Source organism: Halichoeres trimaculatus, unplaced genomic scaffold (assembly GCF_033239565.1).
Source record: "Halichoeres trimaculatus isolate MK-OKI-2021-1 unplaced genomic scaffold, fHalTri1.1 fHalTri1_scaffold_11, whole genome shotgun sequence".
NCBI classification, from domain to species: domain Eukaryota; kingdom Metazoa; phylum Chordata; class Actinopteri; order Labriformes; family Labridae; genus Halichoeres; species Halichoeres trimaculatus.
In genome coordinates this window covers 2,798,569-2,822,112 of record NW_027437189.1, presented here as the reverse complement: position 1 = coordinate 2,822,112, position 23,544 = coordinate 2,798,569, and the positions used below count along the sequence as shown (strand labels likewise).

At 41.5% G+C, this 23,544-nt stretch overlaps 1 protein-coding gene across 3 annotated transcripts; it reads left to right on the top strand.

Annotated features, from left to right (window-relative positions):
* The first annotated feature begins 3,571 nt into the window (after nucleotides 1-3,571).
* On the top strand, nucleotides 3,572-21,942 carry LOC141799661 (tyrosine-protein phosphatase non-receptor type 7-like). 3 transcript variants are annotated; one of them, XM_074681968.1, is made up of 10 exons: nucleotides 3,572-3,692; nucleotides 12,945-13,089; nucleotides 14,579-14,759; nucleotides 14,851-14,935; nucleotides 15,022-15,101; nucleotides 20,424-20,561; nucleotides 20,640-20,837; nucleotides 20,936-21,132; nucleotides 21,251-21,364; nucleotides 21,444-21,942. In XM_074681968.1, the coding sequence occupies exons 2-10, from the start codon at nucleotides 12,989-12,991 to the stop codon at nucleotides 21,619-21,621; spliced, it is 1,272 nt and encodes a 423-aa protein (XP_074538069.1). In that variant the 5' UTR covers nucleotides 3,572-3,692; nucleotides 12,945-12,988; the 3' UTR covers nucleotides 21,622-21,942. The 3 variants fall into 3 exon arrangements, with proteins under 3 accessions (XP_074538069.1, XP_074538068.1, XP_074538070.1); XM_074681967.1 differs by having other exon boundaries at nucleotides 3,595-3,733; XM_074681969.1 differs by lacking the exon at nucleotides 3,572-3,692 and adding an exon at nucleotides 11,087-11,393.
* Nucleotides 21,943-23,544: the final 1,602 nt, after the last annotated feature.

Below are 23,544 nucleotides of genomic sequence, written 5' to 3'. Positions count from 1 at the left end.
GGTGCCTTTTTCGTCATTGCTGTGTGGTTGATGTTAAAAGTTATGTTGATGTTTTTAATTGTGGCTTGATTTTTTACACACTGAGGGAGATTACGTGTGATTACACATGAGTGTATTAATACATTTCATAATAATGAAGTAATAATAATAATAATAATATAAATAATGGTGGAGATGTCAGGATCAGTTTCCTTTCTGCTGATACTGGCACTCATGCAGTTTCATTAAAAAGACACAAGAGGGCGCTGCTGCGTAGGTGAAGCTTGATTAGACCTCAGTCTGTGTTTTCTTTATGGCTTTATGAATCAAAATTAAAACACATCGATGTGAAGAAATTTTAATTTAGTTTAATAAGAAAAACAAGCTGAAAATGACATGAGGGATCTAAGGAAACAGGGCAGAAAGGGTCTAAGGAAACAGGACAGGGGGAATCTTAGGAAACAGGACATGAAAGACCTAAGAAATAGGACAAGAAGGAGATAAGATAGAGTACAGGAGGGATCTGGGGAAACAAGGCATGAGGGATTTAAGGAAACAGGAAGGAAGGAATTCAAGGAAACAGGACAGGAAGGGTCTAAGGAAACAGGACGGGAGGGTTTCAAGGAAACAGGACATAAGGGACTTAAGGAAACTGGGCAGGCGAAATCAGGAAGTAGGACCTGAGGGATCTGAGGAAACAGGACCTGAGGGATCTGAGGAAACAGGACATAAGGGATCTGAGGAAACAGGACATGAGGGATCTTAGGAAACAGAATATGAGAGAGCTACAATGAAGCTGCTTAACCTCCTACCTTGAAACAGAAACTGAGAGGTGCTCCCTCTCATCCAGTGTCCATGGTTTCCAAAAAGAACGTCAGATTTGGATTCCCCAGACATGAGGACAGTCTTTCACGTCTGCTTTTTAACGCAGTGACTTCCACTACAGAGTCATGTCTGGTTTTTATGCAGAGAAATTCACTCATTTCTCCTCATTCAACTCTGTAGATGTTGAAATGTTTGAGACGTCATGAGACTTTGAAGAAATGTCTTTGTCTCTTTCGTTACCTTCTCTTCAGCTCTTTGTACTTTCTCTTTTATCTCCTTCCTCTCAGACTTCCTGCCTGCGATCATCTCTAAAGTCTCTTCTCTTTTCTGCGTCTTTCCTCTATGATGTCTTCCACTCTAAACACGTGGCGGTCTCAGGCGGTGTCATTAGCGGATGAATTAAAGTCTCTGGCTGAGGAGGAGTGTACGGCGACTCGTTCGCTGCTGTGCTGAATTACCATGGCAGCTAATAAAACCACTTCCCAAGGAGCTGCTGGAGGCGACGCCGCACGCTCCCTGATCACATCGCCTCAGTCGTTCTGCTTTTACCGTCCATGAGGGAAATTAGATTTCTGAGACTAGCTCCAGAGTTAAGCCGCTAAATGTACAACATACAGATCATCATCCAGGTAAACATGACGAGTGAGAGCACTCTGTTTGTTTAGAGAATGAAACAGGATGAGGATGAATGAGTTTTCTTTCTTCTCTGTGGTGAAAAATCAGGAGCAGATTTGTAGAGCAGCAGGAGCAGGTTTCCTGTGGTCCTCAAAGAACCAGAGAGGAGCTGATGTTGGTTTAAAACAAGGGTTTTTAACCTGTGGCTCCTTGTAGTTTTAGAAAATATTATTGAAATTAAGATTTTTTATTTTCTTACAGAGGGTGTTGATGATTACAGACATTTACACTAAATAATTTTTTACACTAACATTTTGTTAAACTGATGAAAATACAGATTTTAATTTTGTGTGGATGAATTCATTAAACTGCCAATGCGCTGGATTAATATACATGCTTCATATGTAGCAAGAAGATGGCAAAAAAACAGAAAAATGATGAGCTGAGCAGTAAAAGAATATATTTTATGAAGTTTTAGCATCATTTCCCTTTTTTAATTTTTGCAATATTTTTCAAATTTCAAATTAAGTTGATATTTCTTCACATTTCTGTTTCCTTTTTAATTTTTTGCAAAGTTTTTGAATTACAAGAATTTTTTTGAATTTTTGCATATCTTAAATGTTTCATCAAATATTGTATTAATTTTTGCCATTTTTTTAATTATTTTGAAAATTTTTGAAGTGTCAAATTTTTAAATTTAGAGAATTTTTTTTACATTACATATTTTTTTAATTTTGCAAAGTTTTAAAGGTTTTTGCAGTTTTCTTAAAGCATTATTTTTTTTGCAAAGTTTTTGAAATTTCAAGAATTTTTTTTGAAATCTTCAGAATTATGTAATTTCATGTTTTCAATTTTTGGCAACTTTTTGAAATTCTTTTTTTTTGCTAATTTATCAAATTTAATATTTTTTTTATTGAATTTGGGGACTCTTAAAAACTTCAAAAATGTTTCAATAATTTTTTTCTAATTTTTTTAAATGCCAATTTTTTCAATATTTGTAAATAGAAAATGGACAGTTTTATGAATTCAAAAATCTTCCGTTATTTATTTAATTTATTATTTTTCCATAATCTCTATGTTTAGTGAAGAGTTGTCTCTGCAAGGCTCAAGGACTATTTATGCTTGACATGTCAGCGGGGTCCGCGCAGCTTTGTGTCGACAAATGAAGTCATTTTTGCACCTACACCCCCTCTTGCAGTCCCTTTCACGCGGAAAATTTCCGTGCTAAGCACACTTGAAAATTTCTAACCTGCCAGACAGAGACACCCGGACAAGATGGCTGAAGAATGGGATCTCCTAGTGGTCGAAGTGCAGAAATACAGGCACCTGAATGACGCTTTGCACAGAGATCCCTGTGATAACCAAGCGGTAAAAGATTCATGGCGTGAGTTGCGTCTACTCTCGGCAAAGAAGGGAAATCAGTTAAATTACTGCATTAGCTAGATAAGCTATAATAAGCTAACGTTTCAGTATTCAGAAGCTACATAACATAGCTTCTGTAAACTGTAGCATTAGCTTAACGTCCGCTTTGAGTCCATGGTGGTGAAGTCTGTTTGCTGTGAACGTGTCGCCCTAATCTGACGTCAGTTTATCATCACTTTGTAAAAATGTGGAAGAGGAGAAACAGTCGCTCTGACTACGACAGTCAGCGAGCGTCTCGGGGTGATGAAAACCAGCTTGAAATCTGTATCAAAGCACCAAACGACCACGAGTTGAACGACACGCTAACAGGAAAACACAAAAGGTGCCTCAAATTCCCCCCACGAGGTTTTTATCTCCTCGTCTGACACAGAGAGCGGCGTCGTGATCAGCCGTGTCGATTCTATTAATTTTTGTTTCTGTGGTGACGGCTAATAACGCTAGCAGGTTAGCCTTCCTGCCTGCGTCCCAGTAGGACCGTATCCTGCTGCTGCTGCTCGTCTGACAGCTGGAGAGAAAAATCAAATCAGTCTGTACGGCCCCACTGTGAAACACATTCACATCAAAATAAACAAACACACAGATACACGGCGCTGGAGCCCGTGGCGTGCGGTCTAAAGGGGACCCGTAACCTTGGATGAGGGGAATAGAAAGTGTGTGTGTGCGCGCTGAAAAGTGTGTGTGAGGCAATGAGAGAGTGGGTGGGTGCAGAAAAGGAAGTGGCGAAGTAGAAGAAGAAGGTAGAAGTAGAGAAGACGAAACGGCAGAAAGCAACAGATGTGAGAGAAGGAAAGAAGGAAGAGACGCTAAGAGAAGAAGAGAAGGAGCAGCGAGGAGCCAGACGACACGAGGAGGTGAGGATGAGGAGCACGTCAACCTGACGGTCACCTGAGAGGTAACTGTGACACACGGAGGGAAACAGGTGGATGTGCGACGCGTTCAAGGCTTCCTCTTAAACTCAGTCTTTACTGAAAAACCTGAAATAATTTTTTCTTCAAACACTTTAAATCAGGAAAACTATAAAAAAACAACAGTTAAAGCAACAATCAGACGATTATCAATCTTTAAAGAAGAGGCGATTTTTAGAAGCTCAGGATGCTGCATCGAGACACTTTTTCGGTGTGTTTGCAAAGAAAATATTTAAAAAACTGAGTTTTAACAGTTTAGAAAATAAAACATAAACAATATTTCAAAAAATTCAACTCATGACATCAGTGAATTAAGAGTCAGGGCTGAGCTACGAGGGTCACTCTTCAAATGCGGTGAAAATGGGACGAAGATCAATTTTATGCTGACGATTTCATTTTTTACATGTAATCCTGAAAATGATAAATCTCTAATGTCTCTGAGACTTTGACCCACACATAACACATCAAACCACTCTGGTTTTGTTTTTATAATTTGGACATCAAACGTAATAATTTGTGTGATCAGCACAAAGGGGATAAAAGTCGACGACACACTGTGACCAGAGCAAAGTCACAGAAACTCCGATCAGTCAGCCGCCGACTGAGAAAAAGTTCGTCCAAGTCTTCACGTGAACATTTTTAGCTCACTAAAACTTTTGGTTTGACAAATGTCGTCTAAAGATGAAGTTTTTAAAACTCTGTTTTGACGTTTTCTTGAGGACAGACTTGCTCATATAAATATTTTATTTTTGTCGCCCATGTGTCGAAATGCCGAGCTGCTGGTTAAGACTGTTTTTCTGACACAGATAGCCTTTACGTTCTCTCGTTTGACACTTTTGAAACAGGAAGAAGAAATTTAAAATGTTTGAGAAATATGAATGAGAGTTTTTGAACCTTTAAGTTCCTGTGAGGATTTACTAAGTGATCTTGAAAGTCTTTCTTCTTGATATTTGTCTGATCCTAATCCACACTTTCAAACAAGATTATCAGCAACAATAAAGGTTATTTCCAAATGCTACTTCTTAACTTCCTGATCAGGTCGGACAGGAAGCTTGATCCAAGTCTCTATGACAACAGCGCTCTGCTGAAAAGCGATTTCTGTGATTAATTTTGTAGTGATGGTGGACACTGGAGCCTAACTGTCAGACAGAAAAAGGACAGAAGAGCAGAAGAAAGAGAAACAGGAGAGAGATAGAGCACAAGCTAAAGGCTAACGCGCAAGCTAAGGGCTAAACATAGGCTGAACATGGGCCAAAGGTTAAAACTCAAGCTAAAAGCTTAAACACAAGTTAAATACTAAAACAAAAGCTGAAGAATAATACAGGGGCTTAAGTCTGAAACAAAAGGGAAAGGCTAAACCAGGAGCTAAGGGCTAAAACATGAGCTTAAGGCTAAAGCGTGAGCCATAGGCTAAAAAAAGGCTATTATATTTTTTAGCTAAAAGCTAAGCTCTAGCTCAAGGCTTAAACACAAGCTAATGGCTTAAACACAAGCTAATGGCTATGCATAGGCTGGAAGCTAAAACATGAGTTGACAGCTACAACATGGGCCAAAGGCTAAAACACAAGCTAGACGCTGAGAAGTTAAATACTAAAAAATAGCTAAATACTAATACACAGGCTAAAGGTTTAAACACAATCTTAAGGCTAAAACACAAGCTAAAGGAAAAAAATAGAGCTTAAGGCTAAAACACAAGCTAAGGGATTAATTGGTTGAAAGCTAAACATAAGCTTAAGGCTGAAAAACATGACGCAAACGCAAGCTTAAAACAAGTTAAATACTTAAAAAAAGCTTAAGACTAAAACAAGGGCTAAAAGCTCAAACACAGACTAATGACTAATACAAGGGCTTAAGGCTAAATCATGAGCTTGAGGCTGAAACATTTGCCAAAGGCTTATACAAGGACTAAAGACTAAAATACAAGTTTAAGACTAAAACAAGGGCCAAAGGATTGAACACAAGCAAAGGGCTAAACATAGGCTGAAAGCTAAAACATGAGCTAAAGGCCGAAACATGAGTTGACGGCTAAAACACAGGCCCAGCTAAAGGCTTAGATACAAGTCAAATGCTGAAACACAGGCTAAAGCCTAATACAAGGGCTTAAGGCTATAACACTAGCTAAAGACTATTAGGCTTACTAAAGACTTAAACACAAGCTAAAGACTAATAAATGGGCTAAAGGCTAAAATACAGACTGAATGCTAAACACATGCTAACCAGCATTCACTAACGTTACACGTTACAGACACGTTTCAGAGCACCGGGCTGTGAGGAGGGAGAAATATAGCAGCTGCTAAACTACGCTACAAACTGACAAAGTTAGCTTGTTGTCAGGTTTTAAACTGTAGCTCTAGCTAACTGTTGATAAATACTTTACCTCGTGGAGTCCGAGTTGTGAAAAAGTGACTTGAACAAAGAAAAGTTAAAAAGAAGATCTGATCTCCATGTGTGAGACTCCCAAAAGGTGTTGTCTATGTCATTCCAGAACGTTAGCTTCCAGGATGCTACGTGCTAAGTGCCGTGATGTTTTTTTAAATAGACAGTAACTGAAATGTAGTAAGTGGTAAAGAGGCCACGCCCCCTAATTTCCCCTGTGTTGGTGTTCATTTCCGTAGGTGAGTTTTTAATCATAGCCCTGTGGTGACTGACTCACCGCTGGGGACTGACTCTAGTGGACACTTCTGGTACTGCAGTTCCTGAATTTTTCGGTTAAACCTCGGGATGAGTAATTACTGCGTTGTTGATGAATGAGACAGAAACATGTTGGAGGTGTTGGAGGTTGAGTCACAGTTTGCCCGGGTCGTCGTTTGGTACTTCCTGTGAGTGTGTGTGAGTGTGTGTGTGTGCTGCAGTAACGTTAACAGGTTATATAAATGTGTGTGTGTGTTTTATTTAGTATGAATGATTCATGAGCAGCTGTTGTTGGTGTGTTAATAATCGACGCCTGCAGCATCTCTCCTCCTCTCCTTCGTTTATCTCTCCGTCTTTTCTCTCCTTCTCTGACTCATATTCTCTCCGTCTCTGCGCTCACCCCTCAGGTTTTTCTCTCCCTCTTTCCACCTGAACACCTTCAGCCGGAGCGAAAACCGTCCAGAAAAACAGGGCATGTCTATTCCTGCTGACTCCAACCTCGCTATCACTTTCCCTCACTCCCCTTTTCTCCCGGCTCACTTGTTGCTTCTTGCCCCTGGTTTGTCAGAAAGTCATCGATTTCCTCTGAAGAGGCCTGGGAGACGGGAGCAGCTCGGTTAGGGAGTTAAATCTGCGGGTATCTGGTTAAAATGAGCAGATTAAGGTGTGATGCTGCTGTTGTAGACGGAGAAAGTCAAGAAGCTTCACCTGAAACACACAAAAACAGACCATGATGGCTGTGAGAGCACCGGTAAGCCTGATCGATACATTTACACCTTCACTGATGTTGATCTCTGAAAAACCTGCTCCTGTCTCAGCGCGCTACGTTAAACCAAACTCCTGCTTTTTCCTCTCCAACATGGAGAAAAATATCTGCTTCTGTGTTTTTATTGGTTGAATTTTTCATTTAGATTCATTCAGACGCTGTTGTTAAATGTTAAAGAGTCTACAGCGCCCCCTGGTGGTGGATGATTGTCCTGGATAAGCAGGAATCTGAAGATTCAGGCAGTTTTTCAGATCAGGTCAGGATTGTTTCCTACGGCGACCTGTCTGTAGCAAAAACGGAGCCGTGAGAGTAAAACTGAGAAATTGGCTTTATTGGAAACGTTGACTCAAGAAGCTGCCTTTGAGATTCTCGCTAACAGCTAACAGCTAACAGCTACCGGCCTCTGATTGGACGAGCTCATGAACTTACTGTCTTCTTAACCGCTAAGTGTGCCAACAGAGAAATTCGATACAGTATTGACCCGAAAAAGGACGACCCTGATAAAAAGACAACCCTGTCTTTTCAAGACCAATCTTCAGAAAAAAGTCTGATAGCTAAAATTTCACGTTTTGGCTCCAAACAGTGAACTTTTATCAGTGTTTTGGCTCCAAAGAGGGCTCTTATGGTACGGCCACACTGGACGCGAATTTGCGTCATACAAAGTCAATGCAAAGACGTTGATTCGCCCTGGACGGTGCGTTGGACGCATTTGGCGCAGCATGTTTGGAGCGTCTAACGCCTCTATGCTCGAGTTGAAAATATTGAACTCTCGAATTTGCGGCAGCCAATCAGCGATGACACCCCCCAACAATGTAATTAATTTGACGACGTTTGGGGGGGGGGGGGGGGGCGCCACCTGCTTTAGCTCCAACTTCGCCGGAAGATGGAGGAGAGAATAATCTGTGTGGTGTGTCATCATCCAGAGTTATACGATACGACGTGTGTACTCTACACAGAGCAGAAAAACAGAAGCAGGCTTGGGTGAAAGTCTCTGAGGAGACAGGTTTTGAAGGTAAGCTCTGTAAATATTTGTTTCCAGCTGGATTTGCTGCACGGGTCATCACTGAGTCCGACTGTGTTTTCCTCAGTGGAGTTTTGAGCCTGAAAGAGAGGAGGGAGGAGCGGGGCAGGGGCAGAGCCAGGGAAAAGATGGAAGTTCTCTGTGCTCCTCTCTTTCCTCCACCCCTTCATTATTCCCAGGAAGACCTCCAGGAACATGGATCAGAGGTTAGGGGGGTGGAGGATGAGGTCTCAGGGAACAGCCAGGCAGGGCCAGTGGAGGTGGATTACCAGGGAGAGGCAGCAGGCCTTGATTGTGATCTCCAAAGCTTTCACACACTCTCCTGTCATGCTTTTGAAACCACAGCTCATTGTTTTTCAGATGCTCTTTTGGGCTTTCCGTCTTGAAATGAGCGAGCTCTCTACTCCGCCTGCACAGTGACGTGCGTCAGCCCCTCAGCTCGTCAAAATAGTCCAGCGTCCAGACTCAGGCGTTCATGCGGCGCATTACCGGCGCTTAAATTTGCGTTTAAATTCGCGTCCGTTGTGGCCGCGTCATTACACCCCCATTTTGTCAACCAAGAGAGCACCTAAGACAGAGTTTTCACCCCTGAATGGGCACTTTCCTACAAGTTCACATTTTGGCTCTCAAGATGGTTCTTTGGCATGTGTTTTGGCAAGGTTGCTTGAGTAAGTGTTTTGGTTTCTAAGAACTCCTTAACAAACATTTTGGTTTTCCGAGGGCACTTAAGCAAGCTTTTTCACTTCTGATAGGGCCCTTTAGCACATATTTGGCTACCAAGAGAGTCCTGTAGTGCACACTTGGGTCCCAAGAGGGCACCTAAGCAAGTGTTTTAATGGGCACTTCCCATTTTGGCTCCCAAGATGGTACTTGAGGATGTGTTTTGGCCTCTAAGAGGTCTTTTTCCCAAGTGTTTTTTGCAGCCAAAGGTACACTTTGGCCCAGGTTTTGGTTCTCTTAGGGCACTTTAGCATGCTTTTTACCGCCATAAAGGACAATTTAGCATGCAGGCATTCGGGCTCCCAATAGTGCTCTTTTGCAAGTGTTTTGTTTCAAGGAGGACACTTAAGCACGTGTTTTTGATTCTAAGAGGGCACTTTTGCAAGTGTTTTGGCTCACAACAAGTATCTTTCAGCAGTGTTTTGGTTCCAAGGAGGGCTCTTAAGCTCAAAATTGTATCCAAGACGGCAATTAAGCACGTTTGCACAACTTGGAGAACGCCTTAGCATGCATTTTGGCCCCAAAAGGCCACTTTCTTAAGTGTTTTGATCCCAAAGAGGACTCTGAAGCACATGTTTTGGCGCTGAAGAGGGCACCTAAGCAAGTGTTTTCACCCCTGAACAGGCACCCTGCTACATGTTCTGGCTTCTTAGGCCCCGTTTACACGGAGACTCCCGCAACGATTCTTCCTTTGCGTTTTCAAAAGCCACCCGCGTTTACATGAGGACGGCGTGAAAACGATCCGCATTCATACGGCTCCAGGAGGAGAAGTCTCCTCTTCTGTTCTTTCTTTTTCTGCCGTTTTGTTGTGTGAGACGGTCGGCAATCCAACCATAACGCGCATTACCGCCACCTACTGGCTCAACTGGAAATGTGGCTGAGCGCGGAACCTTCACCCGAAACTGCGAGTGCGCATGCGGTGACGTCAGCGTTTCACCCTGAGACGCTCCGCTCTGTGTTTACACGAAGCTGGATGGAGGAGTGGATTCAGATCTTTCCACTCTGGGGAGCGTTTTCAAAATTTTGCGTTTTCACTGAAAACGCAACGTGGTCTCGTCTAAACGGAAGGCCAAAACGCAACGAAATGTTTGCGGAATCGACCGTTTTCGGCGTCATGTAAACGGGGCCTTAGAGGGCACTCTCATTAGTGTTTTACTTCCAGGGAACACTTTAGCATGTTTTGGTTCTCTGAGGGCACTATAGCATTCTTTTTCACACCAAAGAGGGCGCTAAAGCACACGTTTTGGCTCTTAGCAGGGGTCTTACGACACTGTTTTGGTTTTAAAGAGAACCCTTAAGTGTGAGTTGGCACCCCAAGAGGACAATTCAGCACTTGCTTTTACGCCTTAGAGAACACTTAAATACGCATTTTGGCTTTAAGGGCACTTCTGTAAGTGTTTTGGCTCCAAAGAGGACACTTTAGCACATGTCTGGGTCCCAAGAGGGCACAGTTGTAAGTGTTTTGGTTTCAAAGACGACTTTTAAGCATGCATTTTGTCACCTAGAGGACACTTTTGCCCATGTTTTTTGACGATTGCACCATGAGCAAAAAGATATTCAGTCTAGGCTGTAAAATTTTACTCAACACTAGTGGACACCTGAGGAACTGCAGTTCATAACCCTTTCACATAGGCTTCAATTTTTTTTCCATATGTGTTTTAATCATCTTACGGCATAAAAAATCTTTTAGTTTGTTTTCCAGACATTTGATTTGTTTGCATTCAGATCCTGAAAATCAGCTGAACTTTGGTTTGTTTACGATCTTTTTTTGTCGGTGTAAGGCTTCTATCCAATAGTCTATCTGCTAGCATCGTCTGCATGTCTTTAGTCAACATCATACTCTGGATATTTTTCTTTAGCAGTGTTGTTTTATTTTACATAATCTGTAAATTTGGAGAACGTAAACTGTTAACATATGTTTTCATGCAGCTGCAGAAATGTTTTTATCCTCAGGACATTTTTATGTTACTGTTTATTTTGACTTTTGTTAAAGTTGTAGAGTTTTTGCAGCTGATGCAGCTTTCAGCCTGTGAACTCTACCGTCTGTTTCTGTGTTTGTTGTACGCGTTGAGTCAGCGTGGGCGTTCTGGTTTCCTGCTGTGAGGAAACTCTTCCGATGGGGACACACTGAAACCTTTCAGATTCAACCTGATGTGGAAACACACTCAATCACTCAAACACACACACACACACACACACTGACAGTTGGCGTGCGTCTTATCTCTCGATCAAAGCCGAGGCAGGTTGTGTTTTCAGGATTCTGTTCGTCTGACAGCGGCCTCGCCTCATCGTTGAATCAACAGTTTGCTCGTCATGTCAAACTTCCTTAAAGGAGGCGGCCACAACAAACTGAAGCGTCTGTGGGAGTCGTCAGGAGTGACACGTGGAGTCTGACTCCAACCGTTTATAGTGAAAGGAGGCGCATCAGTCAAACAGTAATCCAGGGGTGCAGGACAGACAGACGCTTCAGGTGAATTGGTCTGACAGCTGCTCTAGAAAAGACTGAGGGGTAAGTACGATGAGTGATCCTGTTTGACTGAGTCGACTAAACCCGCGGTTTTTAAAGTCGCTTTGAGGAACACTGGAAACAATGATTGGGGGTTTGCTAATTTCAAAATCAAAAACTATTTACAAGTCCATTTTTCATCTGTTGTTGTCAAAATCGAAATACCAAACAAGGTCAATTTTTTGCTCTTTTTTTTCTAACATTTTGCCATTGAAGACCCCTGAGGTGACTAAACCAGGCTAACATGGACCACTTCTTGTGGATTTGACCTTTGTTATATGATCAATCAGAATCGTTCCACTCTGTTCTGGTTTTAACAAAGTGTCAACAAGCTGAAAGGAAATGAGTTGCTCTTCTTTTTATGTGCATCAACTTAATTGGTTGTTTTGGGGTTTTGACCAATCAGGATTAAGTCAACAGAACCAGCCCAAATAAACCAGTCTTCAAACTGTGCTAGCTAGTTAGCAACTACATGTTATACCAGAGGAAAATATAAACAAATCATTGATTCTAAACTAAATAGAAAAAATAAACTGAAGTTACAAGACGAGCTAAACATCAAATATAAGATCAGAAAACAAGAGGACACAAAACTAGTTCAAGAGTGTTTATATCTTCCTAGACTTAAATTCTAATTCATTTTTTTCCCAATTAATTAATTGATTAATTAATCAATCAATTAATTAATTGATTATACATATATATATATATATATATATATATATATATATATATATATATATATATATATATATATATATATATATATTTTGGCTAGCTAGTGAGCAACTACAAGCTAGACCAAGGGATAATTGTAAAGAAACCATTAACCTAGGTTAGATAAAATGAGGCTTCAAGAATGGCTAACATCAACTACAAGATCGTATCATAAAAATAAGGCAAACGGAACAAGCCCAAAGAAACCAGTCTCTAAACTGTGCTAGCTAGTTCGCAAGTACAAGACCAAAGAATAACTATAAACAAACCCTTGATTTCTAAATAAGGTTAGGTAAACTTAGGATACAAGAATGGCAAACATCAACCAAAACATTGTAAGTAATCAAGAAGACATCAAACCATATTTCCAAAGCTTTAAAATGGTACCAGATTGATTGCTGATACAAGGTTTTGACCAATCAGAATTAAGCAAACAGAGCCCAAATAAACCAGTCTTAAATCTGTGTTGGCTAGTTAGCAACTACAAGGACTGGACCAAAGGATTATTGTAAACAATCCATTGATTTCAGAGTTAGATAAGTGTTATTGACAGCCAGATACAAATCAATCACAAATGGATAAATTTGAATTGTGTTACTTTTTGTGAAATGTTTATTTAAAAAAGTTATAATGTTACACAGTGGATATTTAAGTCAGTAAATTAACAAGGAGGGAAATCATGCCGTAAAGTGTTACATGATCACTTTATATTATAAACAAACCGATTTTATGAATAAAGTGAAGCCTGCTCCAACAGGAAGAAGAAAACCCTCTCACCTACGGACTCCATGTTCCTGTCAGATACCTGAGACTGATTCTTCTGTCCTTACTTTGCAGCATGTCGTTCTGATCAACATCAACTGAAACAAACGTATCACAGCATGTCGACCGCTGGCTCCACCTCCCCATCTACTGAGGATCCCACCACGCCCCCTCCCATGACCACGCCTCCTCGGAAAGCCTCAGTACGTCTCCAGGAGAGGTGGGTAGTAATTATAAAATCTCAATAATCTGGCTCAAAGTGGTCCCTGCAGTGCTCAGCTGATTAAAGTATATTCGCCTCAATGAAACGGTCTGTATGGTTTAACTACTGATCACCGTCTGACCAGTTTCTCTACTTTTGTCTTCTTCTTTTTTTTTTTTTTGTATATATTTGATTTGTTCAAGGTTACAGACATGCATAAGAGGGTTAAAAAGCGTATAAACTATGACAAATACAAAGTTAAAAATGAGTGAAATATGCTCAAATGTTTTTCATGGCAAAAAAAAAAGAAACAGGTATTCATGGAAATACCAAAAAACACAATTTAATTTATGTTTACATGGAGCTAATACTTTTTGATGTTAAACTTTCAGGAGCCTGTAGTCCACTGGAGAAGACATTTCTTCAACTTGTACATGTTTTTCTATGTTTTATTTATTTATTTATTTATTTATTTAATTTAATTTAATTTAATTTAATTTAATTTAATTTAATTTAATTTAAGTTAATTTTTATTCATTTTTTTCTTATTTTATTTTATTTTTATGATTTGTATTATCTATTTTTTCTTCTTTCTTACTCATTTTAATTATTTATTTGATTATTTATTTTATTTTTTATTTTATTTCCTTTTTTTTAAATTATTTTTTTTTTCAAAAAAAAGCCACAGGATGGATTCAAACCCGGACCAACCACCAGAGGGCGAACCCCATGAGACGTGACCTAAACCATGCCCCACAGTCTGTTTTGTTAACACTCTACTTCCTGAAACAGCTTCATAGCCGTAGACTGTGGTCTCCATGTCGTCACCTGTTTGTTTATGAAAATGATTTTTGAAGCAGATCGGCTGGTAGCAGCCATATTGGAAGTGGGAAGAGGTTTGTCAGTCACATGGGCTGAGCTGTCCCTCTTATTGGGCGAACTTGTGATCTTAATATCCAGTGAACTGTTGAGTTAGAAAAAATCCACCCACGGTACAGTGTGTTCTGATAGTGAAAATAGAGATTCAGACAGGAGACGTTTTTTGAACCAGGCTGTAAAAAGGTTAATTTCTTTTTTTCCAGCCTCAAGTGAAAACTTGAGGAACTGCAGGTTTTGGCATTTGGCATCGTCTCATGTTTTAAGACACCTGGAAGAAGGAAACTTTCATTGAGACACGTCTAATGAAGGATGATCTTAGCTGTAAGAGAGTCCAGGTGATATTATCAACCCTGACATGAGCGAGTTTTCAGATAATTGAGAGGACAAATATTTGCTGGTTTGGTTTACCCACTGAGAAATGAGCTCCAATAATTTTTCATGAGTCATAGAAACAAATATTTGCTTCACTTTAATTCCAAACGAGGCAGCTACCTCTGATGTTGCAAAACAAAACCTGTGCACAAGAGCAAAAACACCCTGCAGTTCTTCGAGTGTCCACTGGAGGGTGTTTACAAAAGTAAAAGAAAACCCATGCTTACAGTGATCATCATGGCTTTTTTTTCCACAGGCGGGGATCCAATCTCTCTCTGCTATTGGACGTGAGCACTTTGGGGGTGGAGTCTATCTGTTCGGTCACCACCCCAAAAGAGGTGTGGCTTCAGCTGCTTCACACCTCGTCCCGTCCGCTCACACACGCTATGCTCCAGCAGGCTGCCAAGGACACACACACCTTAAACGCAGAGTACCAGGTAAGACAAACCTCAGGTTTCTGTGAGGATAAAGTCAAATTATTCCATCACCACAAAGTTTTTACGTCCAGATCAAACTTTTTTTCTGCAGAAGATTCCTCCGAACTTCGTAAGCGCGGCAGAGCTCGATGTCCCGGGTCACATGATCAAAGACAGATACAAAACCATCCTGCCCAGTCAGTCCCTCCTCTCTTCACCTGTCCTCTTTAGTCCAACATCTTCCACTCCATTTGATAATCAGTGTTTTTATTTCCCTCTCCAGACCCCGAGAGCCGAGTGATCCTGAAGAGCTCAGAGGAGGAGGCGGGGCCAGACCGCTACATCAACGCCAACTACATCAGGGTCAGAGTCCCACATTTGTATTTCTTAAAAAAAAAAAGTTTTCTGGCTTTTTCTGGTTTTCTTTGAAAGCAACAAGATGTTGGAAGAGCAGGAAACAGGGTGAGAATGGGGAGTGACGTGGGAAGAAGCTACAGGTTAGACATGAACCCACGCCAACAGCTTGGGAGCTAACCGCTAGGCTAAATCAGTGATCCGGTAATCCCGGTCTTACACCGAATTTCTCAACAGCACAAACTGGAATTCTCATCTGTATAAAAACTACTCAGGGAACATTAAGCCCTGTTTCCACCAAGCGGTTCAGCTCAGTTTGTCTCAGCACGGCGTTTTGTGGCGTTCCCATTGATTGAAACACGGACAGGTTCCCAAATTACCGACCCATACCATCCTACTTTTTGGTATCATTCTGTTGGGTTGCCAGACATACCAATCCAACCCCTGAAGGTGGAGCGAGACACTAAGAGCCACATGCCAGTCACAAAGAAGATGAATTGCCAGATGTCTTCCATTGTTGCTCTTTGTTTACTGTGTCGCATTTTTCTTCTCTGTTGGAGTTATTAGCGGGGTACACTGTGTTGCACTGCTATGCCTTCCCGCTATTACATAGCTGGCATGGCTATGAGCATCCAGCTAACACGCCGCCTACCTAGAAGGACACGGTTAGCTGTGAAAACGCAAACAGGATCAGGCTTTACTGATCCGACCTGTACCAAACTGTGCTGATCTGTACCGGACCACTTGGTGGAAACAGGGCTTTGACGTATCTCAACCTAAAGCAAAGTAACAGATCATTGTACAGCAGTCTTTAGGATTGAGCAGAAAGTTTAGTAACTGATGCTGGATGCATTCAAAATAAAGTTTTGACCAGGGCTGGAGCTTTAAAGCGTTAATTACTAGTGCTGTCAGGCGATTAAAACAATTAATCTAATTAATTACAGGATTTGTAATTAATTAATCTAATTAATCACATTTTAATCTCATATCTGCTCAAGGTCCCAAAATAAAGACTTTGAATTCCAGGACATTAAAATTACATTAAAAGACATTTAAAAATCAGGTGGGAATATATACAACACATTTTAAGGTACCCTGAGGCATAAGGAACACATGAAAAAAGTTTTATGGTTCTATCTTTACAAAATCTACTCAGTCCTGCACCTAAGATAAGCTGATTTGATTTTTAAGACGGTTTTTGCTTCTGTCACATTTTTACTCGATGTGGACTCAATTTTCACTGCAATATGAACTTCTATACTTCTATGAGGTCAGGAGAACCAGGGCTAAAGGCTAAAAACTGTGAGGAACTATGTACAAAACACATTTTTCAAGTCTTGGATCAAAGAAAAGTGAAGTATTCTCAGTTTAACATGCTCTGAACACACAAACTGTTGCTCATTGGTGCAGAGCAGCCCCAAGCTGAAACATGACACCAGGAAGATGGAAGGAAATTTTCAAAGAATTCTTTAGATTTAAATACAGAACAAATATCGATCATACAGGGCTTGTTTGATGCAGTAAAGAGTGCAAAATTATCTGTTTTTTACAGAATCGAGCAAGCGGTTGATTTTCTGTAGATTTTCAAAAAGGACGTGTGAATAAACGAGATGTGGAAGGCAGTCCCCTTAACAGCGCTCTCTCTTCCCCCCGGTTCAAAGCACGTTGCTGACGTCAGGTGTGATACATTCAGGGACCGTCGGAAATTTGAAAATCTGACACGAGAACACCACTTTTTCCATGTAGGACAAACGGTTTGTAAATGCTAGACATTTGAAAATAAGTGCGTCTTTGAACGCCTCGCGGGTTTGGGATCCAGATTAATCTGCCTTAATTTTTAGGATGCGTTAATTTGCGGTGTAATTAATTAATCTAATTAACGCATTAAAATGACAGCCCTATTAATTACGATAAAGTAACTGCAGAAAAAATGTTGTGATAAGTAAAATCACATAGTGTCACAAGTTATTGTTCAGCTATTGCCTCTGGTATATTCTCAAAACTCAACATGAAGCAGGGAGGTGAAGTTGGCTCAGTTGCCACGGTCCTGATGGGTTTGTCACTGCAAAAAAACCTAAAATCTTATCGAATGTTTTTGTCTTATTTTAAGTAAAAACTGACTTTTTATACTTGATATGTGATCATCAACTTATCAGTCCAGAAAAATGTCTTGTTTTAAGTTATTTAGAGACAAAAATGACGTTTGAACTGCTTGACCCAAGAAATTTTTTTTCGATAAATTTGCTTTAAACTAGAATAATGTCTTTATACAAGTAACTTTTTCTCATGTTCTATTGGCAGATTAGATAACTTGACGTATGACATTTTTTGGGCTGGGCAGGTGAATGTGACTCATATTAAGTCAAGAAAAGCATTTTCTACTGAAAATGACACAAAATAAATTGATAAGATTTCAGTTTTTCAGTGTAGAGTTCGATCACAGAGATGTGGATCAATGATGGCACTGAGGTCAGTTGGAAATGGCTCTTTATGTTCAACTATTTGACTGTTTATATTTGGCCATGCTAACTTAATTCTTTGTACTTTTCAGGGATGAAAGTTCTGTTTAACAAGTTTTAAGTTTATGGAAGGTCTTTAAGAACTTGAATTTATGAGTCAAGTCTTGTTAACATTGCCTGATTAAAATGCAGTAATTTTCCTTTAACTGAACTTTTTAAACAGTCTGTAAGAATAAAAACAAACTTGATTTTGTAGTTTAAGGTTATGAATATGTCCATTTATTGGTTCAGTCGTTCACAAAAAAACATTTAAATTGAAAAATATTGATTCTTGTAGAATGCGATTAATTGCGATTAATTGCGATTAATTGTGATTAATTGTGATTAATTGCGATTAATTAATCAAAGGCCTTAATTAATCATAGCTTTAATGTTAAAATAGATGCTGTTATATCAAACTTTCTCTCTGTCATTGACTTCCTGTTTGATTCCATTTGTTGACCGTGGAGGAAAAACGTTTTATAGAAGAGTCAACAAGTTGATAATGTGTGTCAGCGCCGTCACTCAGCGTGGGCGTCTTCTCCTTCGTGTGTGTGTTTATGAGATGTGTTGCTATCTTTGTGGGGACCTTATTAGAGTCACGACATTTTGGCTGATATTTATGAAACTCAAGTTAAAGCACAAAAACCTGACTTTAAAGTGAAGTATGGGTGCCTGATTAGGTCAAATATGTCAAAGTGTCAAGGCAAATAGCCTAAAGGGTTAAGGTAAGGATAAGTGATAAAATAGCGTGTGTGTATGCGTGTGTGTGTGACAGCTAAACAAAAAGATATGAGCCATCAGTTTGTCTGCGTGGGAGTCTGAAATCAGGAAAACCACAGGAAGTGAGGGAGGAAGTGACATGTCCCTGACTCATGCAACCCCTCTGCCACCAGCCCACGCATCCCTCACACTCTGCAGCCTCAGCTCTGTGTGAGTGTGTGTGTGTGCTGAAAGTTTGACACCTGCTGCTGCTCCTGAGGTGTAACAACTTTTGCAGCCTTCATAAATTAAATAAAACTATAAAATGCATAATTTTAGTGATGTTTTTACAAATTCTCATATTTAACTTGTAGTTAGAACGCTTCGCCGTCGTTGTTGTTGAAAAAAGCGGTTATCATCTTTCACTTCCGGTCGAAAAAATGAGGGTGTTGTGCGGTTTGAACAGCGGAGAAAACAACAGCTCTTTTATTTCAGTCACGTAAACATGTCAACTCACACCAACAGATCTCCACAAACAGCACAAACACAGCTCAGAGCTTAAAGGTAGAGTCTGCGTCAACTTTAACAGGAATAATCCTGCTCAAATGTCTCCTCTGGGCCTCCATACATGTGTGTCAGTGTCTGTGTCTGCCTCAACCCCCTCCTCTGCCTGGGTGTTGATGTTTTGGTTGTTTTTGAATGTTTCTGGGCAGAAAGTAGGCGTGGTTACATCAGCAAATGACAGTGCGCCAAGTGCACAAGAGACTTAGCGTGTTGATGATAGCCAGAGAAGATGCTAATCAGAGCGGCTACGATAGCGGACGTAGCATAGAGTGAGAAAAACACAACCAAAAAAAACAAGGCGCCTAACAGATAAAGCTTTTTGCTAAATGAGGGTGAAGATTGGCTCGACTTTCACTCACTTTCAGGACTTGCAGAGCAGCACGGGACCAAGAGTAACATGAGTTAGCTTTCTGCTAACCAGGTATGTGCCAAATTTTTGTGATTAGCATGTGCTAACAAGCCAAGTCAGGCGCTCAGCTCTCGAGTCTCTTCCATGTAGAAACAAGATGTTACTAGTGGTTGCTGGGCTACAGAGTGTGTTCATGTGGTAACGGTCAGAGGCTGTGGGTGTGGGCTGCTGCTGGCACTGATCCAAGGAGGAGGAGCCCAGTTTGAACGTTGTGTTTACAACAAGTGAAGAAAATTCCTGCATACCCTACTTTAAAAAAAAAAAAAAAGCTGTTGTATTTTTGACTCTACCATAGACAAACAGGAAGTACAAATGTTGGATGCTGGAGCTAAACTTGGTCAAAGTTTCAAACTGTGAGATCACTGTAGTCAGAGTAAACCCAGGATAGGACCCTTCTTCAAAAATCACACCAGAAAGAATCAGCCTGTGACATCACTGAGTGAATGTCCTGCTCTGTTCTTTAACCTATGAGGAACATTCCGGAATGTAAGCTTCCAGAATGCTGAGTTCCAAAGTGCCTTGATATTTAAACTACACTATAAAAAAGTACTACTAAACTCATATAGGTAATTTAAAATAACATGGCCTTGGATTAAAACATTGATAACTATTAACATATGTAAATAATCATAGTAAGTAATTTAAAATGTTGCTTTGAAGAGATATACTATGGTGAATTTGATAGTATTATGAATTGGATGTTTATGAACACTGTTGACAGCGGGTTCTGAGTTATAATTTGATATTGTATCTGTTTTGTATTGAAAGGGGCAGAACTAGATAAGCTTTTTTGCTTCTTTCTGCTCCTTCTCAAACTGGCTGCTGTGCATGTGTTTGCACTCATGTTTATTTCTTCATTTCCTTTTGTTTTCTGTTTTTTAAAGTTTGAGATAAATAAATAAATAAAATAAAATAAAGATGTTTCTTAAAGAGACAGCGGCTGAAATGTAAGTATTCCCCTTTGGATCAGAACAGTTTAGTGCGGGTCGGATCAGTTAAGCCTGACCCTGTTTGTGATTTCAGAAGCCTCTAGTGGACGCTCAAGGAACTACAGTTTTTGTCACTTGAGTATCAATTTAATTTTTAAGGCCCGTACGTTTTTTCTTTCCCTCGTCTTGGACTGGTTTAAGTTTCTGACCTCCTCTCTCTGTGCTGCAGGGTTACAAAGGAGCACCCAGAGCCTACATCGCCACCCAGGGGCCAATGCTGCACACTGTCGGAGACTTCTGGGACATGGTGTGGCAGGAGAGGAGCAGCATCATCGTCATGGTCACCAGACTGAAGGAGAACAACGAGGTGAGGACATCTCCTCTCCTCCTCCTTTCTCTGGACTACAGGCGTGTGCTGAAAGCTTCTGTGTGGTTTCTCCTCCAGAAATGTGAGCTGTACTGGCCTCAGCCCAGAGAGAGGAGGAGGAGGAGGAGTTTGAAAGAGGAGGATGAGGATGACACAGAGGAGGAGCAAAGGGAGGAAGAGGAGAAGACAGAGACGGGACGGTACGGCAGGTTTCTCCTCAGGGTGTTGGAGAGCAGAGAGAAGGACGGGTTCACGGTCACTGACATGGAGATCCAGGTACGACAGGTGGAGGCGTCAGTGGACCCAGAGACTTCTAACAGTGGGTCGTATTAACAGAGAGTCCCACTCATTAATCTGTGTTTTCATGTTTGCAGCTTTGTGCAGAGCGCCGTCATGTCAGACACTACTGGTTCACCTCCTGGCCTGACCACCACATCCCACAATGCACTGCTCCTCTGCTGAGAATGGTGGAGGAGGTGGAAACATACAGAAAGTCTCTCCTTCCTCCTCCAAGCTCACAGCCAATCACAGATGACGTCCCCAATCTTGGACCAATGATAGTCCACTGCAGGTTAGCCTTAGCCGATATGCTAATGTCTTTAGCCTTTGTCTTTGTGCTGTATTTGCTTTTAGTGTGAATGTAAAGTTAGACACTGGAGGTCTTTACAGTCCTCTCCCCTCTGACTCAGCGCCGGTATCGGGAGGACGGGCTGTTTCATCGTCAGCAGCATCGGCTGTGAGCAGCTCAGAGACACGGGTCAGGTGGACATCCTGGAGACGGTGTGCCAGCTCCGACTCGACAGGTTCGTGACGACAGTCTGATCTGTTTTTACTGAAACCCCTCGATACATAGCATAACCTTTGACCCCTCCCCTCTTACAGGGGTGGTATGATCCAGACTACAGAGCAGTACCAGTTCTTGTACTCCACATTGGCCCAGTACAGCTCCCAGCTCCAGCAAAAACAGGACCAGAACCAGAACCAGCAGAATCCAGGGGAAGCAGTCAGCCTGCAGCTACAGAACCTCCAGCTGGACAACACACAGAGAGAGAAGAAGTGATACCACACAGAACCTGGAGAACCAGCAAGTCCGAGTACCTCAGAACCAGCAGAATGTACAACAGAACCAGGAAGTGACAGAATACAGACACCAGCAGCCAAAACCCAGAGGACTGGTGGACTTAGAGGTGATTTCAAGCATCAGGAGAGGTTCAGGATCACAGAGAACCAGCCCCTGGATGTGTTTGGACCATCCTTGATTTGTTAATTTGGGTGAACTGATCCTTTAGACCCTGTAGACTGGACATTATTCAGGGGGCCGATGCTTGAGTTTAATTTAAAGACGTGTTTGAGGAGATTAAAGATGCTGCCGCTAATGTGAACAAACCTGCCAGTGTTGCTTCTTCATCTTTGCTTCCTGTCATAAAATCATCATCCACTTTGTCTCATTTGTTATCCCTCTGTGGCATGATGTTTTTACACTCCACTTGTTGGTAGCCCTTGGGTCCGTATTGATGAGTCAACAAAAATTTGAAGGACCTTTGATTGGATATCTCACACATCATGTGGGAGGTTATGGGCTGGGTAATCTAGAGGTCTGGGGGCAGTTGTAAAGTTCTGGTGCGGAGTAAGGCCGTGGACTTTTGGTCGGTGGAAAAGGAGTCTTGAAAAACCCTTGGGTGTTTTAGGAAGGAGCACCATGAGAGTGACATCCTCTGAGGAGGAGATTTAGTCTGAGTCTTAAGGGTATTTCCCTGAAGAAGGTTGCAGAAGTAATCTTAGGGGGTATTCAGACCTGGACTGTTTGGTCCACTTTAAACGCACCAGGATTTGTTTCCCACGCTGGTGCGGACTTTTCATGCAGGTGTGAATAGACACAAATGAACCCTGGTGCGGACCAAACAACCAGACCGAGACCCACTTTCTGAGGTGGTCTGGGTCCGCTTCCAAACAAACTCTGGTGCGGTTCGTGGTTCTCCGGTGCAGGTCTGAATACAAACCAAGGTCCATCCGAACTAACTACAGGATACATGCGCCTTTTGGGCCTATAGAGCCACCGTAACCTAACCGTCTTTGGTTCATACCTGATCCTCCGTCTTCTGTTTAGCCACGCTGTTGCTAACATGTTGTGGGTCAGGACACGCAGAGCGTAGCGCCTCCTTGCTGCGATCATTGGTCTTCCTGTTCCTAAATTGTAAACGGTGTTGTTAAGCTGCTTTGAAGGAGCTGCTCTTGAACCTGAAAATGATTTAGCAGCTCTTATAAGAGCACAAACACACGTTTTCCTCCATTTCCAGGTCTGTACTCTGTGTGCCGCCCTTTGTCAGTGCTGTCCAATGAGAGCACTGATCGTCACACACGTGGATGTGTTTACAGAATATAGTCCACTTGCACAAAGTACAATCTGAGTACGAACTGCACAAAACGAAAAAATCCGGACCAAAAAAGTGGACCAAAGGACTTTTCTGGTCTGAATACAGCCTTAAGGTGCGGTCATGCTGGCCATCTGTACCGTGCCCAAGCACGCCTCAGCCCTACAGCCCAGTTTACTCAGCCAGTTTTGCACAGCCAACCGTGCCCTTCTTGGTGAGCTGCATGTAAGCCAGATGATGATAGCTGTATCAGTTACTTAAAAGCATGACAGAGATGACCAAACGGGGGTCACCAGTGCCGTACTTCTCTGCCTTGGCACGCTTTGGAGAAGTGTGTGATTTGGCACGGTACACTTCTTACACAAGCACAAGCCAAAAAATCCCAACAACAACAACAGACTTTTATGGCATCAAAAACCATTTTTAAAGCCTGGCTCAAAACAACGTCTTAGGTCTGACGGGACCAACTGACTGATGGACTGACGGGCGCCCTGTAGCTGCCAGCCTGGCTGTGTCCGTGGATTGACTGCATTTCACGAGTGACTTCATGGAGACTACGTCCATATTTTATACACTATATAGGGAGGGCCTCATAAAGGGTCAGTCCAGGG

Coding starts and splice junctions, on each gene's coding strand:
- LOC141799661 (XM_074681968.1), top strand. CDS start 12,989: ATGTCGACCGCTGGCTCCACCTCCCCATCTACTGAGGATCCCACCACG. Junction 20,562..20,639: donor GACTGAAGGAGAACAACGAG/GTGAGGACATCT, acceptor TTTCTCCTCCAG/AAATGTGAGCTGTACTGGCC. Junction 21,365..21,443: donor TGCCAGCTCCGACTCGACAG/GTTCGTGACGAC, acceptor CCCCTCTTACAG/GGGTGGTATGATCCAGACTA.